This window comes from Leptosomus discolor, chromosome 5, assembly GCF_034619465.1.
Source record: "Leptosomus discolor isolate bLepDis1 chromosome 5, bLepDis1.hap2, whole genome shotgun sequence".
Taxonomy (NCBI): domain Eukaryota; kingdom Metazoa; phylum Chordata; class Aves; order Leptosomiformes; family Leptosomidae; genus Leptosomus; species Leptosomus discolor.
In genome coordinates this window covers 81,317,265-81,342,565 of record NC_141395.1, presented here as the reverse complement: position 1 = coordinate 81,342,565, position 25,301 = coordinate 81,317,265, and the positions used below count along the sequence as shown (strand labels likewise).

General features: G+C 41.7%; 1 protein-coding gene across 1 annotated transcript in view; it reads left to right on the top strand.

Annotated features, from left to right (window-relative positions):
- The window catches only part of NSMCE2 (NSE2 SUMO ligase component of SMC5/6 complex), a 135,924-nt gene extending 116,057 nt beyond the window's left edge, over window positions 1-19,867 (top strand). The window contains exons 5-7 of the mRNA XM_086466141.1: window positions 15,680-15,777; window positions 16,098-16,204; window positions 19,495-19,867. Of these exons, the coding sequence (XP_086322267.1) occupies window positions 15,680-15,777; window positions 16,098-16,204; window positions 19,495-19,678 (389 nt within the window). The 3' untranslated portion in view covers window positions 19,679-19,867. The remainder of the gene's footprint in view (window positions 1-15,679; window positions 15,778-16,097; window positions 16,205-19,494) is intronic.
- The last annotated feature ends 5,434 nt before the right edge of the window (window positions 19,868-25,301 follow it).

Sequence of the window (25,301 nt, the reverse complement as noted above, 5' to 3'; positions counted from 1 at the left end):
GTGAGCAGGATTCTAATTATGTTCTTCCAAATAAAATTTCCCCTGCATCTTCAAAAGTATTTTTGTATTATTTGGTGTTTGTAGTTGTATTTGACTTTTCATGCATGGATATGCTTTGTCTAAGTGTGACTTAAATTCTAAATTTTGTGTGAGCAACAGACTAGACAAAATTCTTCTCAGGATGTTAACCATGACAGCAACATACGTAAAGAGAGATTTCCACCCTTCGGTGAGCTTGGGGATGAGATGACTGTTCAATATAATTAACAAAACTGCTGGTACTGCCCTTGTGGAGCTCATTTTGTGGTCAGGATCATAATATAGAGTCGAATTCCTTAGTTATAAAAAAACCAAATCAAAACAAACCCCACTCCATTTGTGATTTTATTGGAAGAGGAGAAAGTATTTCATAAGGCCTTAGAACTTCACACTTGTCAAAAATGAACAGAGGTGGAGTAAAATAATGTACATTGTAAGATCTATTAGGGAGTCAGTGTGCAGACAGCAAAATGCATAACCTATATGGCAGCATATTGCATATGGTCAAGACTGATACCTCAAATGCAGCCTCAGTTTACCAAATCCAGCTGATTAAAACACCCAGTTAGTCAAGGATGTAGTCTTGTCTCCGGAGTGAACTTTACTCTTGTGGAGACCTGATTAATGTGCTTTGGAGACCTGTAATGAGGGAGAGCTTAATTATTCAGATTCATCAGCTTGCAAAAGTTTTGGATGATCCCACGTAAGCCTGCTCAATCAGCATTCCAGGGCATGTGCAACCTGCGTGTTTAACAGTGGTCATGGTCTCTTTTAAGCATACGCTTTAAGGTTAACCCCAAGATTTTCAGTCATGTTTTTCATTTGTTGAAGAGATCTCCTTTTCTAGACAACTGAGTTTTAATGCTTATTTGAGAAGTTTCACTTTATATAGCAAATGAATTATTGCTAATGATGTGTATAGTGCCATAAAAGCACTGCCTCTTTACTATATAAAGATGCATTCCCTGCCTCAGAATGCTTGTGATCCAAGATAAGTTAGACAAGACAATGAGAGAGCCGTACAAGAAAAGGAGGGTGTGGAGTGAAACAAGAGACAGATAAGATGGAATAAAAGAACCTGACAGATAGGACTCTTGCAGGAGCAGGCTTTCCCCGTGAGGACCTTCAGACTGCTGCGGCACTCAGCTGCACAGTCTGCGCCTTGGTGGGGTCACCCGCTTCCCCTCTGCTTGGGCAGTGCCGCCCACCTTGATTGGCAGCTTCGCTTATTTTCCCCTAAGTTACCCTTTGCTTTTTCTTGTGCCGTCCCTTCCATGAGAAACACTCTTCAGAAGGAAGGGAGCCCTGTAAAATAGATTTGCCTTCCCTCAAGCCCCCCTTTAGTGTCTTCCGTTGTAGAAACACTAACAACCCCTTAACCAGTGCTAAACTAAAGCTAATAATATCTTTTTACTGATTAAAAGAAACTAAAAATGCTCTATAAGTAGAAACTGTATGCCCAGCTAATCTGTAGAAGCAAACACGCTGCTTGTACACTATCTTTCTCACTCCACCATCTGTTTGTTTCACATACCTAGTATGTTTTGTCTTTAGTGAAGTGTTTCTTGGCTTTTCTAGATGAAGTTGGTTTAAAACTTACACAGCTTTGCAGCTGGACACCTAAACTTGTAGCAGTGAAAATTATGAAGAAGAAAAGTGGGAGGTGCTTTTTGAGAGAGAAGTAAGATACTCTTCTGAGCCCAAGAGAAACATACCCAAAGTAGGCAGCATATTTGAAAATAGCCCTAAAGAGGTACAAGAAGACTGAAAGTTGGAAAGAGGAAAGTAAAGCCATTTTTCTGCTTTCAACAGAAATCTGGGAATAATGAACCCAGCAGCTCCTCTTTTATGAAATCTCCAGCCGTCAGCAGGAGCCAAAATTTCCATTTCTATCCACCAAGCAGCTTTCTGTCTGAGGAAAACTGGGCAAAATTATCATCAGCTTTTATCAGTGAGATTCCCAGTGTACAACAAAACGAATTCAGAAGTCCCCTGTGATCACAGACAGCATATCAGGGTCAGAGAGCCAAGGAAATGACCTGTTCCTCCTTTTGAAGAGCTCTCCTGACATATCAACCTGCATAGTCTTTTACGGGAAAGTGGACTAAAACTTTTGATAGCAAAAATATGAATAGAAATACCAACTTATTATTCTTCCTTTGACAAAATAATACCACATCTAGGTTTTAGCAAAGTGCGTTGAGCTAAAAGAAGCTGCTACAGACACCTACTCTCGCTTTGGCTTGTTTTCCACCTTTGTTATGATTTTCTATGTTGTTCTTGAGATGGCTGCAACAAAGACTTGTCAGGGAAGGTGCTTAGAGACCTATGGATGCCACTGAAGTCAGGGAAAATATGGAGAATCTAGATGTACCAGAAAGAACTTGTGGACAGCTGAAAACCGTGCATCTTAGGTGTTCCACAGGAACAGCAAGAGAGGTACTGAAGCAACCACATATACATGCAAAGTAAATAGTTTGCTCTGCCACTGCATTAGCAAGGAAACCACTTCAAACAACTCTCTCTACCTAGGGAAAAATGTAGTAATAATAAGCAATAGTGTAAGTCTCCACTCCTTGCCTCAGAGGTTGTCTACTAATTCTTAGGAGCCTTTGCACTCTTCAGGCTTCCTTTTTCTGTCCTCATTTGTCACTGGAAAAATATTTGTATGGGTCAGAGGCATAGTGCAAGTCAAAAAAAATATTATTAGATGAAAAAATGAACAGTTCTCCAAGGAATCCTTTTCTGTATGAGAAGTAAACAACAAACAATTTATCTTCTCCAAGGAAAACAGAAGAAGTTTTGCTGAAGAAGCTAGAAACCCCTACTGCTCGTGAGTCGCTAGTAGCGATTGTGCTGGTGCTTCTGAAAGGAAACCAAACGCGCTTGCGAGGGTTTTCTTTTCTTTCCTTTCAAAAGCATTCTCTGGTTTGAGATCTCCCCAGAGCTAATTAAAACACAACGCAGAGAGACATTAGTTATGCACCAGAGTGGGAGTCAGAAGATGTAAGTTCAGTTCCCAGCCCTGCCACCAACTTCCTGGGTGACCTTGGGTAAGCCTCTTGATGTAGATTTTCAAAAGACCTCTGGGCCAAATTTTCATATTGAAGTTTGATTTTCAAAGGAGCTCAATATCTAGTGATTTCCATGATGTTGATTATGGCCAGAATTTCAGGCGAGCTCAGCAACAAATGTGCTGAGCTCATTTGAAAATCGGTCTCTTAATCTTTTTCTGCCTCAGTTTCCCATCTCTGACGGTGCTGGTAAGATATTTTCCTTGTATGTCCTGATTGTTTAGACTGTAGCTCTGCAATGCCAGAAATTGTCTTTTCATGAATGTGTATAGTGTCTTGTACAATCTTGTTTGATCTCTGTTATGGTTTTTAGGCATTACTGTAATGATTGTTACACCAGTGATCTGTTTTAGAAAAAAAGAGACTGTAATCAGAAGAAAGCTTAATTGTTGTGTTGTTTCTTGGATCTGGGTGAAGATCTATGCTATTGTCTTTAGTTTGCTTGAGAGAATGTCATCTGGAGAACATCAAAAGCTGTATTTAAAATCGGCATATATATGTTAGCTGACTTCTCTCGGCTAGTGGGGACAGTTAATCTGTTAGAGCAGCAGGTTAGATCAGTTTGGCATGATTTGATCTGGCGAGAAACGTATCTTACTCCCTTGTTATCCTTTAGTTGCTTACAGTCGAATTGTTTAATAATTTGCTGAAGAATATTCTCAGGCGCTGAGCGGTGTGGAATTCCATGCACCTTCCTTCCCTCCACGATAAATAACGTGGTGCCGTTTTGAGTTCCTACTGCACCAGCTCTGTTTGAACTTTTCCCACACTGCTTGCATGCTCTTGCAACATCTTGGAGCAGCATAACATTCTCTGTTGGCAAAGGTATAGAGTGCTTCTTCGCTTCATAAATGCTGTTTGCTTCCCGGGACCCACTACAACCCATTCCTGAAATTCCAGATCAGCATTGTCAGTGATAATCGAGCTCCTGGTTTCAAGCTCTGTGCTACACAAGCCAGAGGCCAAATGTAGTAACCCAGGAATGCATGATTGCAAAGACTGTCACTTCCCAAGGAACTCTGCTTACTGCTAAACGACTGCCCTTTCCACATACCTGTGGGTGTCACTAACACAGTGACTCTTCCCTGTTAGGTTTGTCATAGGTGAGTGGACAGCACCTCAAGCAGCTGAAAGTTTTGGAGCGATCATTTCCTATGTTTACAAAATCGGTGTGCAGCTTGCTGCTGTTTTCCAGATTCCCCTGTACTCCCTGGGTAGAATTATTTGTTATTCAAGTATGTGCCCTCTGAAGAGCCCTTTTGGTATTTTATACGTTTTCCTTTATGTTTTTCTATTGTTGCATTTTTTAAAGGATATAGACCCTTTATGGTCTTTAGTAAAAGTGCTTTTCAGCTTCTTAATCTAACAAATAATTTCCTAAAATGTTTTACAAGTTCTGCTGTTGGCATGCACACCATATCAAGGTCGTATTTGATCCCAAAGAACTGTAACTGCCAGTGCTGATACCTGCAAATAAAAGCTTGGAATCAGGGAAATATTATAGAATGGTGTGGGTTCAAGGGACCTTTACAGATCACCTAGTCCAACCCCCCTGCCACGGGCAGGGACATCTTACCCTCGATCAGGTTGCTTGAAGCCCTGTCCAACACTTCCAGGGATGGGGCATCCACAGCTTCTCTGTTCCAGTGTCTCACCACCCTCATAGTAAGGAATATCTTCCCCACACCGAATCTAAACCTACCCTCTTTCGGTTTAAAACCATTTCCCCTTGTCCTGTCACCTGCAGGCCCTGGTAAAAAGTCTTTCTCTATCTTTCTTCTGATCCCCCTTTATATATTGAGTCTGTCCTTAAAGGTTTTCCATTCCTTCCAGTCATCGAACCCAATTCCCACATATTTTTAGTGGCTGTAGCCAAATGTGTAGAAAAGGAGGAATCTTAATTACCTGTACAAACCAGAGTGTCTCAGTAGCACTGACCTAACTGAAATTCCGGGCTGCAGGGCTGTGCTTGTTTTCTGCTTTGAAAGGAGCATTGATAAAACAGGCTGTGCCTTATCTTCGTTGTTTTGAAATGGTGATTCCTTCGTGTAGCTCTGTCGTATTCAGTTTTGTTTTCCTTCCTTAATTAGCGCAGTTTGAGTGTTTCACTTACATGAAGCTGTTTATTTTGAGACATAAAATCTTGCTCTTTCTCAGCATACGTGTAGGGATTGTATGTGTTTCTGCAGGAGCCGAAGTGCCAGCCAAAGAGTGCAAGGGAAGTTAATAGTTCTAAAGAGGACAACTATAATGTTATCGCATCCTGGTAATAACTATGAGATTGAAATAGCGAGTGTAACATTAACTGCTTTGCTAGAAAGATGAAGACGGTGCAGAATGCCATGTGATTTAGCTATATGCTTGTTATCCTTATTGTGAAGCCCAAGTGATACTACAACGGCTGTCCCGTCAGTTCAGCGTTAGCTTCCCATGCTCTGCTTGTCCTGCTTAGTCGTTCCTGTTTCTGCTGCTGTGTGCATCTGTGCTGAGGGTGTTCAAGTCCTTTCTCTGTCCCACTTCACTAACCTATTAAACCTGATCTGGGGAGGAGAGTGTAGACATAGAGAGACCTTGAGGGTTTAAAAGACTTTGCCTCATGCTTGACCTTAGTTAAGCCCCTCACAGTCTTCCCAGCACATTTGCCATAAAGCACAATTGTTTCCAGATTGTCTGTTACCTGCGCCATGCAAAAACATCAAGGTGAGGTCTGAAATGCATGTGTTGCTCTGTAAATTACACCTATGGAATGGTAATGATTTTCTGATGCCTGTAGCATTAATGAAGATGCACTCTGCCAGTTACACTCCTGGCAAATGAGAAGCTGCAGAAAGAGATTTCAAATATCGATCAGATTTAAAATTAACTACTAACTGCCATCAGAAGCTACTAGGCTGCTGCAGTTACAATCCATGAGTATTTATAGCTCAGGGCTTTAGCATTAGATTTTTTCTACTGCCTGCCATTCAAGAAGCCTAATCTTACATCACAGGACAGGTTGAGAAAAATAGCCGTTCAGCTGTTCCGAACTGGTGATAGTGTTATGTTTCGCTGCACAAGCCCCCCGTGACATTGTTTTGGAGGATGCTGTATAAATTGGGATTAGCAATATTTTTTATTTCTTTTAGGGAGCAGCTTACTGAGGATTATTATAGTGAGGATCTGCTCTGTGTGCACAGCACAGTTTATACAGCATGTCTTGGTACTCACGTGTGCAATATGTCACTGTGCCTTAACCTAAATGAAAACCTTGCAGTTTTACGATTGAGCAATGGAAGATCTGTATGTTCCTCTTTAAAAAAAAACCTGTGAGTTTTATTTCTTTACTTGTTTCAACATGATATTAAATGTTGAATTTTTTTCCTTTTCTCGTGTAGTTTAGCAAAGAAGCATCATTTTATACGTATGACTTACCAGAAAATGATCGTGTGTTATCAGTGTGTTATCAGCGTATCGTGTGTTAACAGTGCAAGTGTTAGTTTTGTCAGAATAAGCCACCAGATATTGTGCAATAACTAGAACATACTGGTTTCTGTACTGTATTTTCTGCTTTTAGCGTGTAACTGATGCATTCACTAAGAATGTGTTTGGAAACTGTTTGTAGCCTTAGTTACTTGGGGGAAGGCAGTGTGGTCTAATGGGAGAGACAACGGTCTAACACACCAATTGGGAGAGTGGCTTTGGACGTATTCCTGCTCTGTGCCTCAGGTTTCCACTAGTGGAACGGTCATGGTAGTAAAACTGACCTTTTTTATAGTGCTTTGTGTTCAAGAGAACAAGGAATTGGGTGTTATCACTTCCCAAAATGATTCATTGCATTAGGAAAATCCCTCTTCTGAGGAGGTTGTTGGGGCCATGGGCTGGTGACCGAAGGCAGGAGCAGCGCGGGAGATGCAGCCCCGGGCGGGTACCCAGCCGGTGCCCGGAGCAGTGACCGCAGCAGGGACGAGTTCCGAGATGGTGCTGGAGTAATGAGCAGGACGTGGCAGGCAGCTGAGTATTCTTGACCATCCCAGAGGCCATTTCAGCAGAGGCATTCCGGGCAGTGCAAAGCTGCAGAATTCAGAATAACTGCGGAGTGGTAAAGTTTGTGTGTAAAATACAGAAGAAATTAATTTCTATAGAAAAAGCTTGGGAAACGAACACAACTTCTCTCTTTATACGTCTTAACAATATAACTCCAGTAAGTTAGGTTGGTACATCTAGTGCTCCACTGCACCTTGAATTGTAGTCACTTGATGTTACGTGTTTCTGAGTGAAGTAAATTCATTTTTGAAGTAGAGTTTCAGAAAGCATTCTGAAGGATTGAAAAGCATCACTAAGAACAGAATTGCAAATGTTGCTCTCTTCATTAATATTAATTTTGAAATAAAATATCTCACCTAAAAGTTTCTTTCAAGCGTTTCAACATTGGGCTTTAGGGGGCGGAGAAAAGAGTATTTTGTCCCCACCATTTCAGTTTCACTTTTGCTTATTTGTACTCAAGTCTTTGTTCAAAAGCAATATGGTACCTCTGCCTTTTCCCGGTAAAGGGAGGGAGATCTGTCCCTCCAGCTTCCTTTGGGTGAAAGGGGCAGCGGAGCTGGTTGCCTGTACTAGAAACCTGCTGATGCCCAAAGGTTAGAGATTGCTCTTTCCTGTGCTCTCTCTGCAGTTTCAGACAGCTCCTGAGTCGGTGCCATCCTCGCCAGTCACAAAATCAACAGGTTAATGTTCAGGGATTATAGCTTCATGCCCTCTCACCGTGTACCTCATAAATATTCCTACCTGTTCCCCAACACGTGACGAACTACATGCGTCTGTACTCACCACTCTCCTCACACTAGGGCTGGGGGCATTATTTCGGTGACTTTTTAAAGGTGTTTTTCAACAGAGCTGTTTAGCAAAGAAATACAGTGGATTCTTTGTCAAGAAGTCTTGTGAGGGAAAGTGAAGAGACAGACTGAAATGATAATCAGAATGATAATGGTCCAGGGGTGTGATCATTTGGGCTAGCTAGGGGCTTTTCTGCTCACTGGTTCCATAGCATCCTGTTGGATGGGCTGCTAGGAAGCTACACTACCTGGTGTGCTTGCCTCTTGCCTGCTCTTTTTGTTTTCTGTTTTGTCCTGCTGTTACCCTGGAACAGTTCTGTCCAGGAGCATTTTCTAGCAGAAGCTTGTTTCACCTGAAAATCTGTCAGCAGTTCAGCTTTTCAGAAGTGAGTGACTACAAGAATGCACAGCTGACATGCCGAGATGGGCAAAGCGACCTCCGACCATACAGGTTACAAGATACGTGGTGTTACTTTTTGTTCAGAGATGCCGTAGACATGGTTTCTGCTTGTGAGTTGATATGTAGAGAATACTTGGCATGGATTGCTCTGAGAAAATTTGAATTAAATTTACAGAACAGACCATCCAAGGACTGCTAAGGACTCATGCAGAAATGGACATGGCTCCAAACTGCTCTCGATGCTGACGGCTTTTCTCTCACCACTCCTGTCCAGCGTTAACTGTGCCTTTCTCAGGTCCACCGTGGAAGTGGCTTAGGCTAAACAGCCAAAAGGCACTCCTAGTTCAGAATAAGAGCGGCCACACAGTGAGTTAATGCCAAGGAGCTAATGCATTCTGCATTCACACCCTCGCTTATTTTGCAACAGCTTCCCTGTGTAGGCAAGCCCTGCATGTTCATGTCATTTGATGGTTAGCATTGCATCAGTGACATTCCAGATTCTGACCACAATGTTAGTAATGGAAAGTGGTTCATCGTCTAATGAAATGGTAGGCCTTTTCTTTTTTTTTTCTGGTTGCATCTTTTGCAACTTTTTATTTCGTGTGTCTGGAGTGAATTTCTTCATTTTTTACATGTGCATGGTGTTCTTTTAATCTCTGATACGTGAAATGATGCTCTCTAAGCATGGAAATTGCCTTTACACAGTATACTCTACGAAGCAGTGATTGTTCAGCCTTTTTTCTTCTGAAAAGCAGGAGAAAACCTGAGTAATAAAAACGTTCTTTACATATATTTGCAATTTAATAGCTAGTGTCTGATACATTTTTTTCCTTGTAAGATATTCCAGTTTTTTTCTTGCTTTGCTCATACTGTGGCATCCCTAACACTTTTGCTTTCATTGTCACACACCTGGCACGCTTTCATATAGACCTACAGTTTCCTGGTCATTTCGGTAGTCTGCTTATCAGTTCGGTTTATTTTCAGCAAGCCTTTGGTGTTTAACTTGCTTATTAAGTTTACAAGCCATTGTGGGTGATGATAGTTAAGATGGAAGAATATGGCCTCCTTAGATTTTCCAGAAATAGTGGCTCCTCTGAGTTTAGTGATGAGCCTTCATGACATCTTTTTAGGTAATCTTCATCTCCCCCAGGAGCTTCTTCAGATCGAGTCCAGACTCCTGTGATGAGGAAACTGCAGTTTGAAATGTCATCCACGGACTTTGAAGTGTGGACCTCTCATGTTTGTTTGCAATAACAGAGGGAGCAAGAAAGCCGCCTCTCTGTGTTTGCCTACCAGACTGTTTGAGTTGCGTGGTTTATAATCAAAGATATCCTTTCTGTTCACATTTCTGGGGACACAGTCCCACTGCACAACAGTCTGAATTTCCCAGAATATAAAGGCAAAGATAATGTCTTACTTCTCACTTTGAATAGTGCATGAGTTGAAGGTTTCACAGGACACCTCTGGAGTTTGTTTTTGTTTTTTTTTTCTAGGTGGAATTTGTAGTCGCATTTTATTTACTAATACATTAAACAGCAAATTGTATCTAGCTTCAAGTTTCTTTCTGTCTCCTTCACTTACATTTCTGTAACAAGTGTCCCATAACATTTCCATCAAATCATAGTCTCTCTTCATTTTAAGGTCACTCTGGAAAACTGGCATCAACCAGCTCTACCCTGTTGTGAAAGGATAAAATGGGAATAGTATTTCCATTTGGAATAGTGTATTTTAAAAGGCCTGTAGCTTAGTGGGACAAAATACTGTAAAATTTGTGAGTGCTGTGAATTTGATAGCATTAAAGGAGGTTTTAGAGTCTTGTTGCTTAGTGCAGGATACTGTCCTTTCCTTCCCCGCTCTTATTGTGTAAAGGAACTAACAATTTGCTAAATTGCTCATCTAATTTGTCTTTCATTCACGCTACAGGAAAATCAGAATAGCTTATGTTTACAGGATTGTCATTTTATTTTGGACTGATCAAATGCACGTCTATCTACTTCTTACACAAGTATGTGTAAAATAGGGCACATACAAGGGACTTGTCAGTAAATTACCAGCAAATTGCTTGGCCTGGGCAGGAGCAAGTAACTTTGCAATTGCAATCTGGAGCAACACGTTAGAGGCCACCTTCCTTAGATCAGCTTATGTATTGCAACACCAGCAAGTAATCAAATTGTAATGTACTTTAATGCAAAGCCTAGTTTGGCTTGGTTGGCAAATTGAACTATCGCATGCCTCTGGCAAAAGCAGAAAGCCTTTGAACTGTTTGACTGCAGCTGTAGCTTGCACACCTTATTTTCCCTCTTAAAAATCAAATTAAAGTGTAACCTGCAGCCTCTGCGGTAAGTTTCAAGGAAAATTAAACTGTTGCTAACCTTTCTAGCAAAGATAACTGTCTCCAATCGAGCTGAAAAGTCCAGGCCCAAATTCCCCTCTCCAAGTTTAGACAAATTCATTGGAGGAAAACTCCAGGGCTTATTAAGTACAAAGATATTACCTCTGACTCAGGAAGTCCTTGGCCACAAATTGCTAGAGACTGGGAGAGTTTGCCAGGAAGGTATTACTCTGTGCTTCCCTTCTTCTTTCGCTCCTCCTACAGCGTTATTGCGGATCTGTCCCAGGGGCAGGACACTGGACAGCTGTTCTGGTCTGCTTCTCTGCATCTGAAGTCTTAACCCAAATTGAGAGCGCTAATGGGCATGCTGACCCACTCTTAAGCATTGCCCATGGTGGTCTCAGGAGTGTGTTTCATGGAAAGCAGCGTTTGGGCTCCTTCCCTCCTTTAGACTTGTCCTTGGACCTTCCTCACCCCATGGTAGCAGTGTCCCAGATTCCTTCTGACTCTCAGAATACGACTCTTGGATGCGATGATGCCTTTCACCTCCCCCACCATTCATTATTTTCTGTGTCCTGCTGGCAGGAACACTCGGCATTTGACTTGCCCTCATGTTTTTCTTGGAGCTCTCAGAGATAGGATTTTTCCCAGCCTGGATGAGTTGCTGTTATTTCTATAGAGTCAGCAGTACAATAGACCCTCTTGGGAGCCAAGACCTTGTCTGTCTAGTGGCTGAGGCTTACAAAGACTCAGTCCTGCATGCTTAACGTTGCCCTTTGATTTCCGGGAGTAGTGTCTGGCTGGTAGCAGGTGAGAAGGCAGAACGGTGCAACACAAAAGGAAAGAAATCAATTAAGTTTGCATTGCAACATGTGCTCACTCAGGGCCAGGTTAGAGAAACAGAAATTGGGTAGAGGATGTTGTTGGCACTGGAAGCAGCGAGCAGTCTGTCTGTCGTAGAAGTGACAGTGACAACGGAGAGGATCTTTCCTCTAATGCATTTTTGATATTTATGCTATCCATGCTTAAGATAATTCACAATACAGCAGTTAATGTCTCCTCATTATGGTTTTCTTATTTGTAAAAGTTAGCTTAAAAGTTTTCAGTCTCTCTCGGCAGAGTAGGTAAAAACTGAGCTAAGGCGTATTAGTCACATTTTTATCAAGAGATGAAAGTGATAGAGATTTAAAGTACTACCAGCTTTTAATTAAAATTGAATAAGTAAAAATCAGTTGGCAGTTGCAAAATTCATTATGGCGTGTTACCAAAAATAGATACCTTTATGAGAATGTAGTTTTATTGCAGCAGTGGGCACTAATTAGCTGTAAACATCACTGCTGAGATAGCCAGATAGAAAATGTGTTACTAATACTCATAACAGGTTTCAATTGGCTGGAATGGAAAACTAGAAACTCTTAAGGCTCTTAAAATGTAATCTCTCAGACTACCAAAATAGATGTATGTACTTCTGTTACTTAAGGCAACATCTGAATTTCAGGAACAATGACCTAGTGTTTTCTGCATCTGGTTTTAATTTGCGAGGAAAACTTAACTTTACAAAAATGTAACCTGACTTAGCTGAAATCTGGATGACCCGGTGGTGTTACTTCTTCTTTCTGTAGAGTAGTCAGACTTGCAAGTTAGATCCTCAAAGCTTTTATACGTTTCATTTGGTAAAAAATCCCCTTGACCTTAATTAAAACGTCTTCCAATATGAGTTTTCAGGTATAGATCTACGGTTCAGAGCATCTTACTGACCAGTTTGGGATGTACGTGTGTCTTGCGTAACTCTGCAAAATTTACTGTAATTGAAAAAAGTTATTTTATGCTCTCCTCCTGTAATCTAGAACATCAAGCAATAACAACAAATCTGTGGGTGGTTTATCTGATTTATGCTAATCTGCTATTGACATGTTTGAGGTATCACTTGCATCATCCCAGTCTTGCATATTTATTATTAAAACTAGTAGCTGCTTGTGAAAAGGAAATATTTTAAATAATTATTCATTTGTGCTGTGATAACCTCTTGAAACCAGGGCCCCACTCTGGTAGACTGTATATAAAATCATTGCCAATGAAGTGCAACCTGAAGTGTTTAAGATGAGCTTGCAGCAAGAGGACTGTTTGAATCCAGGAAGACTAATATATCCCACCTACAAGGAGTGGGTCTCAACTCGTGGAATTTCAGCCATGAAACAAGCACGAGGCATCTAAATCACCTCCAAAGCCAGTACAAGAAAGAGGTAAACCCAGCCTGTGATTTAGCTCAGATAACCTTCAAACTTGGATGCTTCAACATAGTCTCCTCAATTCTTGTGTCGGTACCTAAGTGAGCACGCACAGAAGCGATGGGTGAAGTGGTGACCCCTCAGCAGTCAGAAGGTGCTGCGCAAGGTGAACACTCTCCCAGAAGAGGCCACTTACATGCCTGACTTGGAGTCCTGAGCTTTAAGAGGAAAACCAGAGGCACAAGCCCCACGTTTTAAAACTTTTAAAACCCACCTTCCTTGGCATCTACATATTGACACACAAAAAAGTCATCCTTCATAAACAATCATCTGTCCTAGATCTTGCTAGTAGTGCTGCATTCTAACTTCGTTGACCAACGGGATGTGCTGGTACACTGGAACTACATGCCAAGTTCTTGAGTTGAAACAAAGTACAACATAGAAAAATACGAGTTTCCAGATGTTTTCAGCAAGAAAGATTAGAGCTGCAGTATGTCAAAATTCGCAGACACATGAATTTAAGGAAATTCTGAAGCTCTTGTTCTTTGTTGGCATTGCTCATAGGAAAAAAAATCAGTATGGTATTTAATAAAGCAGCCCCTGCAAAAGCTGGCATGGACCAATGTTTGCAATATTCTTTAGCCTTGCTGTCTCAGTGGGATTTCACCCGTTGCTTTGCATTTCAAAAGCTTCATTAAAAAACCTGCCACTTTTATCCGCCAAAAGTTGTATTTTCTTTAAAATACTATGTGTTTGTGATCAAGTAAACCTTATATGTGAAGGATCTAAGAATAATATGTGACAGGTTTTCTCTTCTGAAAACTGGTAACTGATGCAAGTCTTTTTCTGACGTCTACCATTGCCATTTCAGTATTTGCAGTTAATTGTGCCCACTTTTTCCTTCTGGTTTGCAAGTGTTTAATTTTGTTAGGGGGTCACTGTCGGGTAAAAGTAAGTTAATATTCTTGGAGATGAAAGCCTTAAAATTATTATTGACATTGGACGTTTGAGCTCCCTTTTCCCCTACATCCACACCCCATTGATTGAATGAGGCCTTAGTAACAGAAACAGAAATACCCTTGGTGCTCGCCTGAGTATTGCATAAATATTTGCAGGAGTACCTGGGACAGAAACATTCCTGAATGCTTGGAAAACTCTTGGTGTATTGGAATGGAGAGAAGGGCAAGCTCTGTTAAGGAGGAAGGAAAAATATGCAAATAAACCCAGCATACCGAGAGGTGCTGTGGTGGAGTGATGGCTGCCGATGCCAAGAGTGCCTCAGCCAGAGAGGTGCTGGCTCACATGGCAGGGTGCTTAGTCTGGACTGGGTGTGAGAGACCGGGATTGCTCCAGGAGTGATGTCTGCTGTTATCATCCGGAAGGTGATGGTATTATACAGGCATGCAGGACTGACCATAAGTGAGGAAACACTGGTCCTTAACAGATGTGGAAGACTGAATGCCAGGGATGCAAAGATGCGAAGATGGGCTGATAGCGGGCGATAGCAGCAAAGGGAACCAAGGCTGAGACTTTGCAGAAGGCAAATCATGAACCAGCCCTAAACCCTCCGTGTTCACTTGTGTTTCTCACTGTCCCCTTGGCAGTCAAAGCCGACACAGACCGTTGAAGGGTTTAATCCTCTCCGAACCCTGTGTTGCTACATTGCAAACTGGCTTGTGCAGCTGGAGAGATAAAGGTGCTGTTCAGCTTGGGACACCTTGAGGACTACACCCCAGGGCACTGCTGCAAAACATTGCAGAACTACCCCAAAGGAATGGGAAGTTATGGCAGGTGTTTGATGTTATTACCAGATAAGATTTAAAGATAAACAAGTGCATTCAACTAGAAGCCTAGATTCACAGTAACAGAGCAAAGTTAGGAAATGACAAAACAACACATATAGATTTATGAAGGTTATACTTAGCAAGATATATCCTCCTTAGCTGCTCCTGTGTCTCAGCTTTTGACTCTGGCTAATTAATTTCTGCATGGAACCCTGGGCTGGCATGCCCCTGGGTACGCAGAGTTGCTTACACCTTGCCTTCTTCTTCTGGTGAAGGTGGGGACCTGCATCTTCTCTGCCTCCAGGTGGATTTGTTTGTCTTGTTTGTCTGCCCCTCATTCCATGGCATTGGCCCATCAGGTGTTTTCTGGGAGGTTTCAGTATTTCATTCTGCCTCTCCTCCTTAAGGTTACTTCAATAAAATTTCTGTTGTCCGTCTCAAGTAACACTTTCTTGGCTTTTGTTTTTCACTGATTATAGTCTTGTGAAAATACAGCAGCATCACTTTACAAATTATGCATTATGATAAATAGTGCAAATTCCTTTTAAAGTGTATATTGTGTATACAGGCTCTGTAGCAAGCCCATCTATGACATTCAAACACAAACTGATCTTGAGAGTAGGACTGCCAAATCTGAAAAAGCTCCACCTTGTTACATTTTGGGGACTCATCTGCATGCGGCTGGGTTTTGGTGAACTTGAACAGAGAATAGCAAAGGCTTTGCGTATATTCAGGCAGCTTGCTTTCCTTCCTAGCCCTCCTTTCTAGTGTTGGCTATAACTAGACACACACACAAGTGGTTACCGTTTAAAAATCCACATTTTCTAACAGAGGCTGTAGTACAGTATTTTTTGCAGTATCTTGTTCAGGGAACGGTACAGAAATATGTTGTGGCATCTCAGATATCACTGTGAGAGAATCCTTTGCAAATGCTGGGGTTTATTTGCTTATTTTAAGTATTGGGTATCATTATTAAATATTAAATGAGAATTGTTTTGTTTCCCATTATAGTTTGTCAGCATTCAGATGGTAATGAGGCCATTGAACAAATCGATGAAGATATAGCTGTGACTCAGAGTCAGATGAACTTTATTTGTCCCATTACACAGGTATGCTATCACTGCTGCTATAATGGATTGGGAATTAGTTATTTCATATTCTTCATCGGCTTGTTTATTGCGAATCTGCAATGCATGTTAAAAATCAGGCAGTATAAATTACATGCATTATCAGAGAAGAGCAACATTGCTTGGGGAAAAACCCCACCTAAGTGGGAATGCGATTTGCCGCTCAGGACCTGACCCTGCAATTTGAGTGGAACGCCCTGTACGAATGGCAAACGCGCGTCCTGCTGTTCTACGCAAAATCTCGTGAGAAGCATTTTCATGGGCATTATCGGTTCCTTGAAATCAAACCTTATTGATTACAGGTGGAAATGAAGAGGCCAGTTCGAAACAAGGTCTGTGGACATAGTTATGAAGAAGACGCCATTCTAAAAATTATCCAGACTCGAAAGCAGCAAAAGAAGAAAGTCCGGTAAGGTAACAAGGATGTGTGGAAAAGCTATTTGCTTTGCTGTGTAAGTGGAATTTTACTCCACTTGTTCTAGGAAATGTATTTGGATTGGCAAGGCTGCAGGAAGTAATAGCTCAGTGTCTGCCCAAGTCACAGTCTCCTCATTAGTACTGTACACGTGAAGGAGCTTTTCTTTTTAATGAAAACAATGTGTAAAGAAATGTTCAGGAAGTGCGTGGGGAAGTTACAGCCTCTCGTGTACTTGCACAACAGAAACAAAGAGATTTCATAGAGCTGTGAACAATAAAGAGAAGCTTCAGCTTCCTAAAATTTAGTTGTTTATTTTGTTCCCACTGCTTATTTAGCAAGCCCTGAAGTTAATGAAAAAAAAAAAAAATAAACATCTCCTCTGTGCACCCTCTTTTGCAGTTATATTCCAATAAAACTGAGAAATACTAAAACGCTTAAATGAGTGTTAATGTGAGAAATACTAAAGCATAACGTTTTAGGTAGTAGAGTTTAAGAATGATCAGACGGGATTATACAGTTCCTACTACGATGCAATTAAATAATTCTTACTGTATATCATCAAAGCAGCCTGCCACTTTCCACACAGGACATATTTTTTTGAATGACAAGATGTAACAAGTGAATTTCTAAACCTGAAATTCTCCCTGGTAAGTTTCAAAATTAGGATGATTTTGATTTAAAAAAAAAAAAAAAAAAAAGAGAGCAGAAAAGGGGCTCAAACACTTTTTAGAGCAAGTTTAGAGGACCTATTTCATCATTAATTTCACATGGGTTTTACACCTTATACGTTAGAGCCTCATGCTTTGGGGTTGGTGAACTCATGGAAACGTACCAGTTGTGGACTTTTTAATAAATGTGCAGCTTGCACGTGCTCAGCAAGGTCTGTCAGAGACTAGCAACCTGATTTCTCCAAAGATAATGCCGCGGGCAGCTTACTTCCTCTGTCTGTTGCTCCAGCATTTCTGTTAGACTCCACATACTCTGCCATGGGGATAAAAAGGTGGAGTGGGACTTACTATTCCATGCTCCTTCCTGGCTGCAGGAAGGCAGTGCCATGAAATCAAGCATCAGTTGGGGTGTCCAGCCAGTACCTTAGTGTCAAGACAGCCTGAAAAGCCAGACAGAAGTACCTTGCCTGTGTTATGAAGTCTAGGCAGAAAAAGTGGAGTGGGTGCAATGTACTGGGAATAACAAAACCCACGACATGGATGGACAGAAACTTGGCTGGGAAAATGAACGGGAGTTGGGAAATAGCTCACGAGTTGGAAAGAAGAAAGTGAGTGTGCTGGAGGATAGGGACAGGCTATGAAGCATGTGCTTAACAGCCCAAAACCACAACAAAAATACCTTCTGCAATACGGAACCGAATTTGGGGTGTTCCTATCTAAATAATTCTGTGTGTTGTTAAATCCGTCAGGAAAATGTCATGGGAGTAGAGACTGTTAAGGTGAATCAGAAGTGTCAGCACTGCTGAAAAGCTAATAGGGTCCCATGATTGAATTTTTATTTTACCTTTTAAGAAATTAAAGACTTAAAGAAAATATAGAGTAAAAAAAAAAAATCATGTAATTTGTACAACATTTAGCTTTAAAAGTTACCTTATACTCAAACTGAAGTTATTTGTGCAGCCTGAATCCTGGAAGTTTTGAATTCTGAGCTTTTAGCTTGTCACCTTACCACTTTTACAGTAGTTGTTCCAGTATGCTAGAAAGGCAGAAGCACAGCAATAACTCTGCTTCTCTGTGACTAAATTAAGAGAGACTGCTTGGTTTTGTCTGCCCAGTCTCACTGACCTGCTGTAATTTTAACCTTTCTCGTGAAAATGCAGTTAGTTTTGAAAAAAACATAGTCTGCTGTGGTGGGAAAACAGGCCAGTTGGTGCAACAAGTTCCCCATTTGAGTACCCCGTCGTCGTGATGTTGCTACCTGACTGCGCTGCTGCCAGCAATATTCAGGTGGAAGCAGGTGTCGTGATAGAGCAGAGTCGTGGTTAGGGGGAACCTCCCTGTCCCGACGGTGAAATCGAAGCTGTTGCTCACTCTGGGGTTACAGAAGCGACTGTTTCCTCACACATGCTTTCCAGTGTGAATCCACGGGATCCCTTCGGTGCACTTGGCGGTGCTCCGGCTGAATGTCAGCTCCTCACCTGACGTACGCGCCGCCACCGGCTTTGTGCTGGTAGACTCGCCATAGACTCCTTCAGGCAACTCTTACGTGTCTTGGTTTGCTCACTATTTTCCGCTGCCTGGAAGGACATACTAACACTTTATGCTTACAGGAAATGTCTGAGCACTTGTTATTCATTAATCTGGCAAGCTGTTGCTCTAATAAGGTGATAAATGGGAAAACTGAGGCACTGAGCAATTAAGTGACTTGTCCATGACAAACACAGTAAGCTGTGGACAAATCCGGAGTAAAAGCTATGAGTACTGAGTGTAAGTTCAGCGTCTCAGACAAAAGTTACTCCTAACAGAGGAAAAATTCAGGAAAAGTGTTATTTCTGACTACCAGTACCATCTGTGCATGTTTGGGACACTGCCAAAGGAAAATTACCTTTGGTCCCTGAATATCTTTCGGCCTGCTGTCTTCATCTGGCTGTTTCAAGTAGTTGTAAGACATTTTGTATTTGATTATCATTTAGAGGCTGTTAATTTGACCCCATCTCTCCTGTCTGTGCTTCCTCAGTTCATAAAAGGCCAGGCAAATTTTTACACCAACTAGATAGTTCATCGGTTCACCAGTCAGCCTTTGGAAGCCTCATTCTCTTTTATCTATTTCCCTAGAAATTAATTTCCCTATTTATCGGTGAAGATTCTACTTTTCCACTGCAGATTAAGGCAAATCTGTGCTGGGCAAGACCCTTCTGTCTGCTGGGACGTGCCAGATCTGTGGTACACATCCCACAGGATAAGGGAAGAGGTAGTTACTTGCAGTTTGTAGAGGACTGCAAAGAGAGAAGGCAACACAGAAGGATGTCCATGCAATGCTAGTGTGATGAGTGATGCAGGCAGCTTGTGTACGTGAAGCAGGAGAGTGATCTACAGGTGAGAGGCTTCGTCTGTCGCTGTGTTCCCTCCTTCAGCTGTTGATTGCCACTGGTTTAGATAAATGGGTTTGTTTTTCCCCACAGAGAACTGGTGAAGCGGAGAAGAGGTAACGAGGAACTGACAGAGACAGGGAATCCCAGATAAATACAATAAACTAGCAGATGTCATGAAAAGCCTATATCTGACAAATACAATTCTTCTGATTTAATGGAGTCTCTCTTTTCTTCTTAACAGATGCCCTAAAATTGGCTGTAGCCACGCTGATGTAAAAGGATCAGATCTTGTGCCAGATGAAGCACTTAAAAGAGCGATTGACAGTCAGAAAAAACAAAGCTGGTCAACACTGGAGAAGTCAGCTGGATACGATGCTGCCACAAAGAAAATTTGTTGTGAGAGGTCTTGTGAGATAAGCTGCTGATTGTAAGTAGGTTGTGTAACTGATTGTTATTTAAAGTGTTTCATTTATAGGCAAAGTTGAAGGTCTCAGCTGTAACTGAAAGCATTTTTTAAATATGAGGAATTCCAGTTTAACTTGTTCTTTTTTTTAACCTTCCTGAAAGTCTAAAAGCTTACATTTGATAAATAAAACATGTCTTGCAGCATTTAACCTTCCTTGTCGGTGTGCTAATTTTTTCAGCATATCAGAGATGCAGATTCTGCTGGCATGTAATAGAGAGTGCCTTTGCTCCAGATTGCGGATAGTTCTGTCACTGTCTCTGTAACTGATGGGAATACTTGGAGTAGGGCACTCCAACCAAGGATTTACCCTGCTTGAGGGCACATCCATGTTTTAACACAAACCTCAGGAAACCCTAATAGAGCTTGATTTGTCCGAAGTGCTGCACATCTGTACCTTGTGTGTGGACGCACAGAATTGCCACTCAGCTTTGAGGGGCTTGGCCTTGTTCTTACAATTTTTGAACACTCTGCCCTAACTGAGGCTTTTCTTCTTAGATTCAGAAGCTTTTATTTCAGGCTTTTTCGTTTGGAAGTCCTTAATACTGTAGGTTAGAAGACTACAATTATTTACAAATGTATTCCAATAACTAATTTGTAGGTTATACAAATATATTGTAACTGTATGCCTTGAATTGAAAAGCAGTTAATCTCATTTTATATAGGCTTCAGATATCTATGCATTTGGGCACAGATCCAAAAAAGAATTTAAACTTTGTGACACTCTGTTCTCATTACCTGAACTGATCTGAACACATCTAGCAGATAAGACACTACATGTAGGTATTGGAAATAGCCGTAGATAAAAGGAGCTGCCTCCGTGGTCAGAGGGCAATTATCTCTTTGCATATGTGAAGCAGAAAATACAGGTTTCTTTGAGTTTTGGGATCTTTAGCGGGTTAGGCGGTATTTTCCTAGGTCATTTTTCTGAATTTACAATCTCACATTTAGCGTAAAATGCAGCTAAAGCTCCTATATGCCAAGCTTTTCACTCTGGGTTACTGCTTGGAAACAACTTCCCTTTCGTAGACCATTATTAACTCCAATTGCACTTAAGAGTGCAAACCTCTTCAAACTGAAATTGTTATTTTGTAATTGAAGAATATTAATCTGCAAGCTATTTCATAGCTAAAAAAAGGGAACTGAACTGTTATTATTCTCACTGAGCTTTTGTGTTCGAAACACATCATGGGAATGAGTGGGGTAATTTTCATAATGTGGTCTAACCCCAAAGGTGCATCTTCTCAAAAGTCAGCAGTGACCATGAGTGCCTCTGTCTGTGGAAGCCCAGCTGAAAGAGACTGGGGGGCCGTTTAGCAGTACGTGCTTGTTTGTATTCTTACGTGTAAAAATCAAGTCCCTTTTCACACATCTCAGGTCTCAGACCTGTAGTTTTTCAGGTGGGTCACTGATTCTCAGTTAAGTACCACAAGGGAGCATGCTAACTATAGCATTTGTCAAAAAAAAAACCCAAACAGGGGCTGTGTGTGTCCTAAACTGTTCATAGTTTTTTGTTTAAGTTTATGGTTAAATTTACTCCAGCACCATTTACAGGCAGGACACTCAGAAACAGAAACTTGCATTGCTTAAACAGTCCCTGCAGTTTCTGACAGAGGTGCATTAACGTTGTCCTCATGGATCTAATTCAAGCCCAAGTGGTAATCAGGCTCCCAAGTTTTCAGATGCAAAGATGTACCTACATTTTACATGTCCGCAGCGTCACACCTCAAATTTAGCTCTTGTGGGTGCCTGGATGCTTGAGTGTGTCTTCCAATAACACTATAACTGCTAAATTATACTCAGGTTAATTCCTACCGACAAACTGGTGGCAGCAGGTTTGGTTTGCTACCCGTGGTGTTTGTACCAGTATAGCCTTAGGTAGCTGCAGTTCCTGATATGGTCATTACCCTCATGTTCCAGTGAGTAATGCTGTAAGGGAGATTGCTGCCTTGGTTACACCTTGTTGTCGTACGTTGAAGAGAGAGGCTTGACCCATAGCAGTGCTGGTGGCCCTAGTGGAAGCTGCACCCAGTCTGCCTCTGTGTTAGCTAATCCACAGGTCACAGTGTGAACTGCCTGCCCAAGATGATGCAGCTGGGAGAAAAAAACAAACAAATCTGAAGCAACACTTGAAATGAAGAGAACAAATAGGCAGGCACTCACGTACTGCCACTCTAAGTGGAAAGGTATTTTTGAATGTTCACACTCCTGCCTCAAAATACATGATCTTCCTTCTCTCCTCTGCTAGCCTGAGCCAGGCAGCAGCAGTGAATCGGACAGCCTGAACAGCAAGTGCAGGTGCAGCCTAAATTCTGAAATCCTCCTCAGTCTTCAGCTGAAAGGGAGTGATTTTTGGCAGCACTTACCTGCTTAGCTTTAATAACAATCACATACGAGGTGAAGAGGCACGTGCATTTAAACAGAGGTAAGTTTATTTATTTTCTCATCAGAGACACCTCTTTTCAAGTACAACCACAGCCATATTATCCAGAAAAAGACAAATACTCATGCACTTAGGTCAGGATTGCTGACAAGAGTACGTGAGTCCCATCGAAATCAGTGATGCACCACATAGATTCAACTGCTAGAGAAAACTGCCTGCATTTACTGAAATCAATGAAGTCTCCCCAAAATGTTTGGCATTTCTGAATTTAAACTGTATCATAACATCCAAGGAATCCTGGTACAATGAGTGAAATTTTTTTTTTTTTCCCTGAACCTGGAATTGGAGCCATCCTGTTGATTTTTCATGGCTGGTTCTCTTTTGTTGGTGGTTCTTACAAGTAATTTTCCTTCTGAAATTGAAAGATTACAGGCTTGGTCATCAGCATGCATCGCAGCTGGCACCTTACTGGGTGGAAGGACAGACTAGCCTTGGCAACTGGGGAAGGCTTCTGAGCCTGTCAACGGACCTGGTGGAAGTTACAAATCGCTACCGATGCACCGGGGCGGCTGTAGTTACTGGCAGCTCTTTGCTCTTTCATTTGCCAAGTCTGGGGTTCGTTACGCAGTTGTGACCTCTCTGTTCCCATGTGTGCCATGTGCCCCGTAAACTCTGCTCTGGAGAGAAGTAGCTTGAAAGAGTTAAAGAATAAAAATAAGTGTCTGTGATAAGTAAGCTGATCTGTATGATTCACAGAAGTGGAAACTCAACAGCAGTTAGACCTTCAAATCTTAATCTGTTTTGGCTATAAGATATCATATGTAAACAGGCATATGTTAACAGTTCACAGGGTAATTTGTGTCTCATTGTTTGACGTCAGAAATTTTGCAACAATATTTAAGGAAAGAAACTCAGAGGTGAGGTGGGTTTTTTTTCTGTTCCATAGGGCGAGCTTTACAAATGCAGCAGACCTCAATGTAGCTGAGAAGGGTCTGCCACTGAAACCTGGTGAGAATCTGTCTCTGCCAGAGAACAAAAGTTCCACGTAGTATTTTGAGTGATTAAAGAAATGTCTAATCAAATATTAAAATTAAGAAAAGGCAAGAGAGATCCATATGCACCAGCTTTCGGTGGTACCCCCGAGGCACGAGCCATTAACGCAGCTCTCTCACTTGAACAGACTCTCCCTGTGAAGCAGAATTCTCCATTTTACAACTAGAGACTCTGAATTTTTCAAATCAGTGGAGCCATGACGTGTAAAGGTAAAAACTAATCAGGCAGGCATCTCATGGAAGATTTAGCACACTTGTGCTAAAAGGAGCACACATTCCTCTGAATCAAGGCCATATTCATCGTCACTGCTCCAGAGCTGTGATCTTATTCATTCCAGAAGAGTCAGAAAGACTAGGCTAAGTCAGTGCTCCCTTGAGAAATACCCAGAGCAGAAGCAGGGGCTGAAGGAAGTGATACTGGTGACTCAACAGCCAAGGCCAACACACCGCCTTATTTTAGACAATGTCCTCCTGGACATACTCGTGTTTCCTCATGAGTGGCCGATGACAAAGGTCTTACTTACCTGTGGTTACGAGCACCTGGTGACGTTTTTCTCAAGAATAGCTCTAGCATTGTGGCTGAAACTAGCTTAGAATTCACTGTGCGACTTGATTGACTTCCACTGCTGTTTCCAGTGAATGTTAGTCCCCACTTCCCCTAAAAACCTCCATGTACGGATCCTGAGGTACTGTGTAGTCCATCAACCGAACATTTCCATTATGGGTAGTGCTCTGTTACACAGTGACGATACACCTAGGGAAGGGGCTTCCTGGACTGAAAAGTGTGAGAATATCCCAAGGACTTTCTCTTGCTACAGCCAAAGCCTTAAGCTGATGGCTCCTCGGTACAAGTACAGACTAGTACTGGCTGCAAATTCCACATCTTCCATAAACACTGATTTATTTTCTGCTCATAAATTACTTACTGTTAATACGTATTTTTTCAAACACACGACGTGGTCACAGCAGTGCTCAGAGGAGAATCCTATGTGTAGGTGCCAGCGGATTCTAGGCTGCCAGCCAGTAACTATAAGGAGTAAAAACATTAGGCTGATGGTTAAGCAAGTAAAATTCTGGGATGCGTGTACATCGTACAGTAGATACCCGTGTATGTGCTCAGCCTCTTGATGCTAACGAGTAATTTCAGCGACTTGACAGAACCGCAGCAACGTTCCGAAAACACAGTGTGCTTCACCATTTCAAAACGCTGCAGAAAACGCTGCGGTGGGCTGAGGAGAGAGCCCGCCTCCCGCTCATTCTGATGTTAGTCCAGCTGAAGACAGAGCTTGAAAGCACGCGCACAATTGAATTGCTTGGGAAGCTTACCAAAGGAAGTGTTTGCTTGTAAACTCAGTATGAATAGGATCTTCTCTGACCGCAAGGGAAACGGAGAGACACTCATTCACTGTCTGCTTGTGCAATCAACTTCTGCAGTAAAAACAGGATTTGAGGTTTAAAACCTGAACCTTCACACGTCTTTCAAGCAACAGAAGAAGCCTTCATGCTCTTCAGTCCGCAAAGGAACAAAGTCAGGAGGTGCTGCTCATGAGACTCCTTGGGTTTGATAACAACTGGCTTATCAAAAGGGAATTATTTAGAGTTCCTAGCAACAGCAACTCTCAGAGCAGCTTCAGAGACATCTGAACACCATTACATTGCACTTCTTTTGATGTCACTACGTGCTCATCATGTGTTTTATATCTTAACAGTGAATCTGCCACTGAGTTCTACCCTGGGTAAGGATGGTTGTGGGTTTATCACAGATGCCATTCCTGCTATAAAAAAACTTTACTTTTAAGTCCTTTATCACCTGGCCACACAACTATTTTTTGAGCCCTGTCTGTGCAGGCTGATTCTGTGCACTAGTAGATTATGGATGACCTGCTGGGTTTAAATTGCTGGCTTTCAATCTAGCAGTAGTTTTAAGTTTCATTACATGGTTTGAGATAACTTGTAAAATAAAGATATTTATTTTTCATCATTTTTCTGATAGTTTAATATTAGCTGAAGTATCTGTGTGTCACGCCTCTCTCATCCAATAACTCAGATAATGGTTTTAATTTCTTCCCGTAGCAAGCAGACAGTTTATTTATAAGTGCCCTAATCTAGTAGAGATTTACTTTGTGCATCCCGTGAGACGTATGATCAAA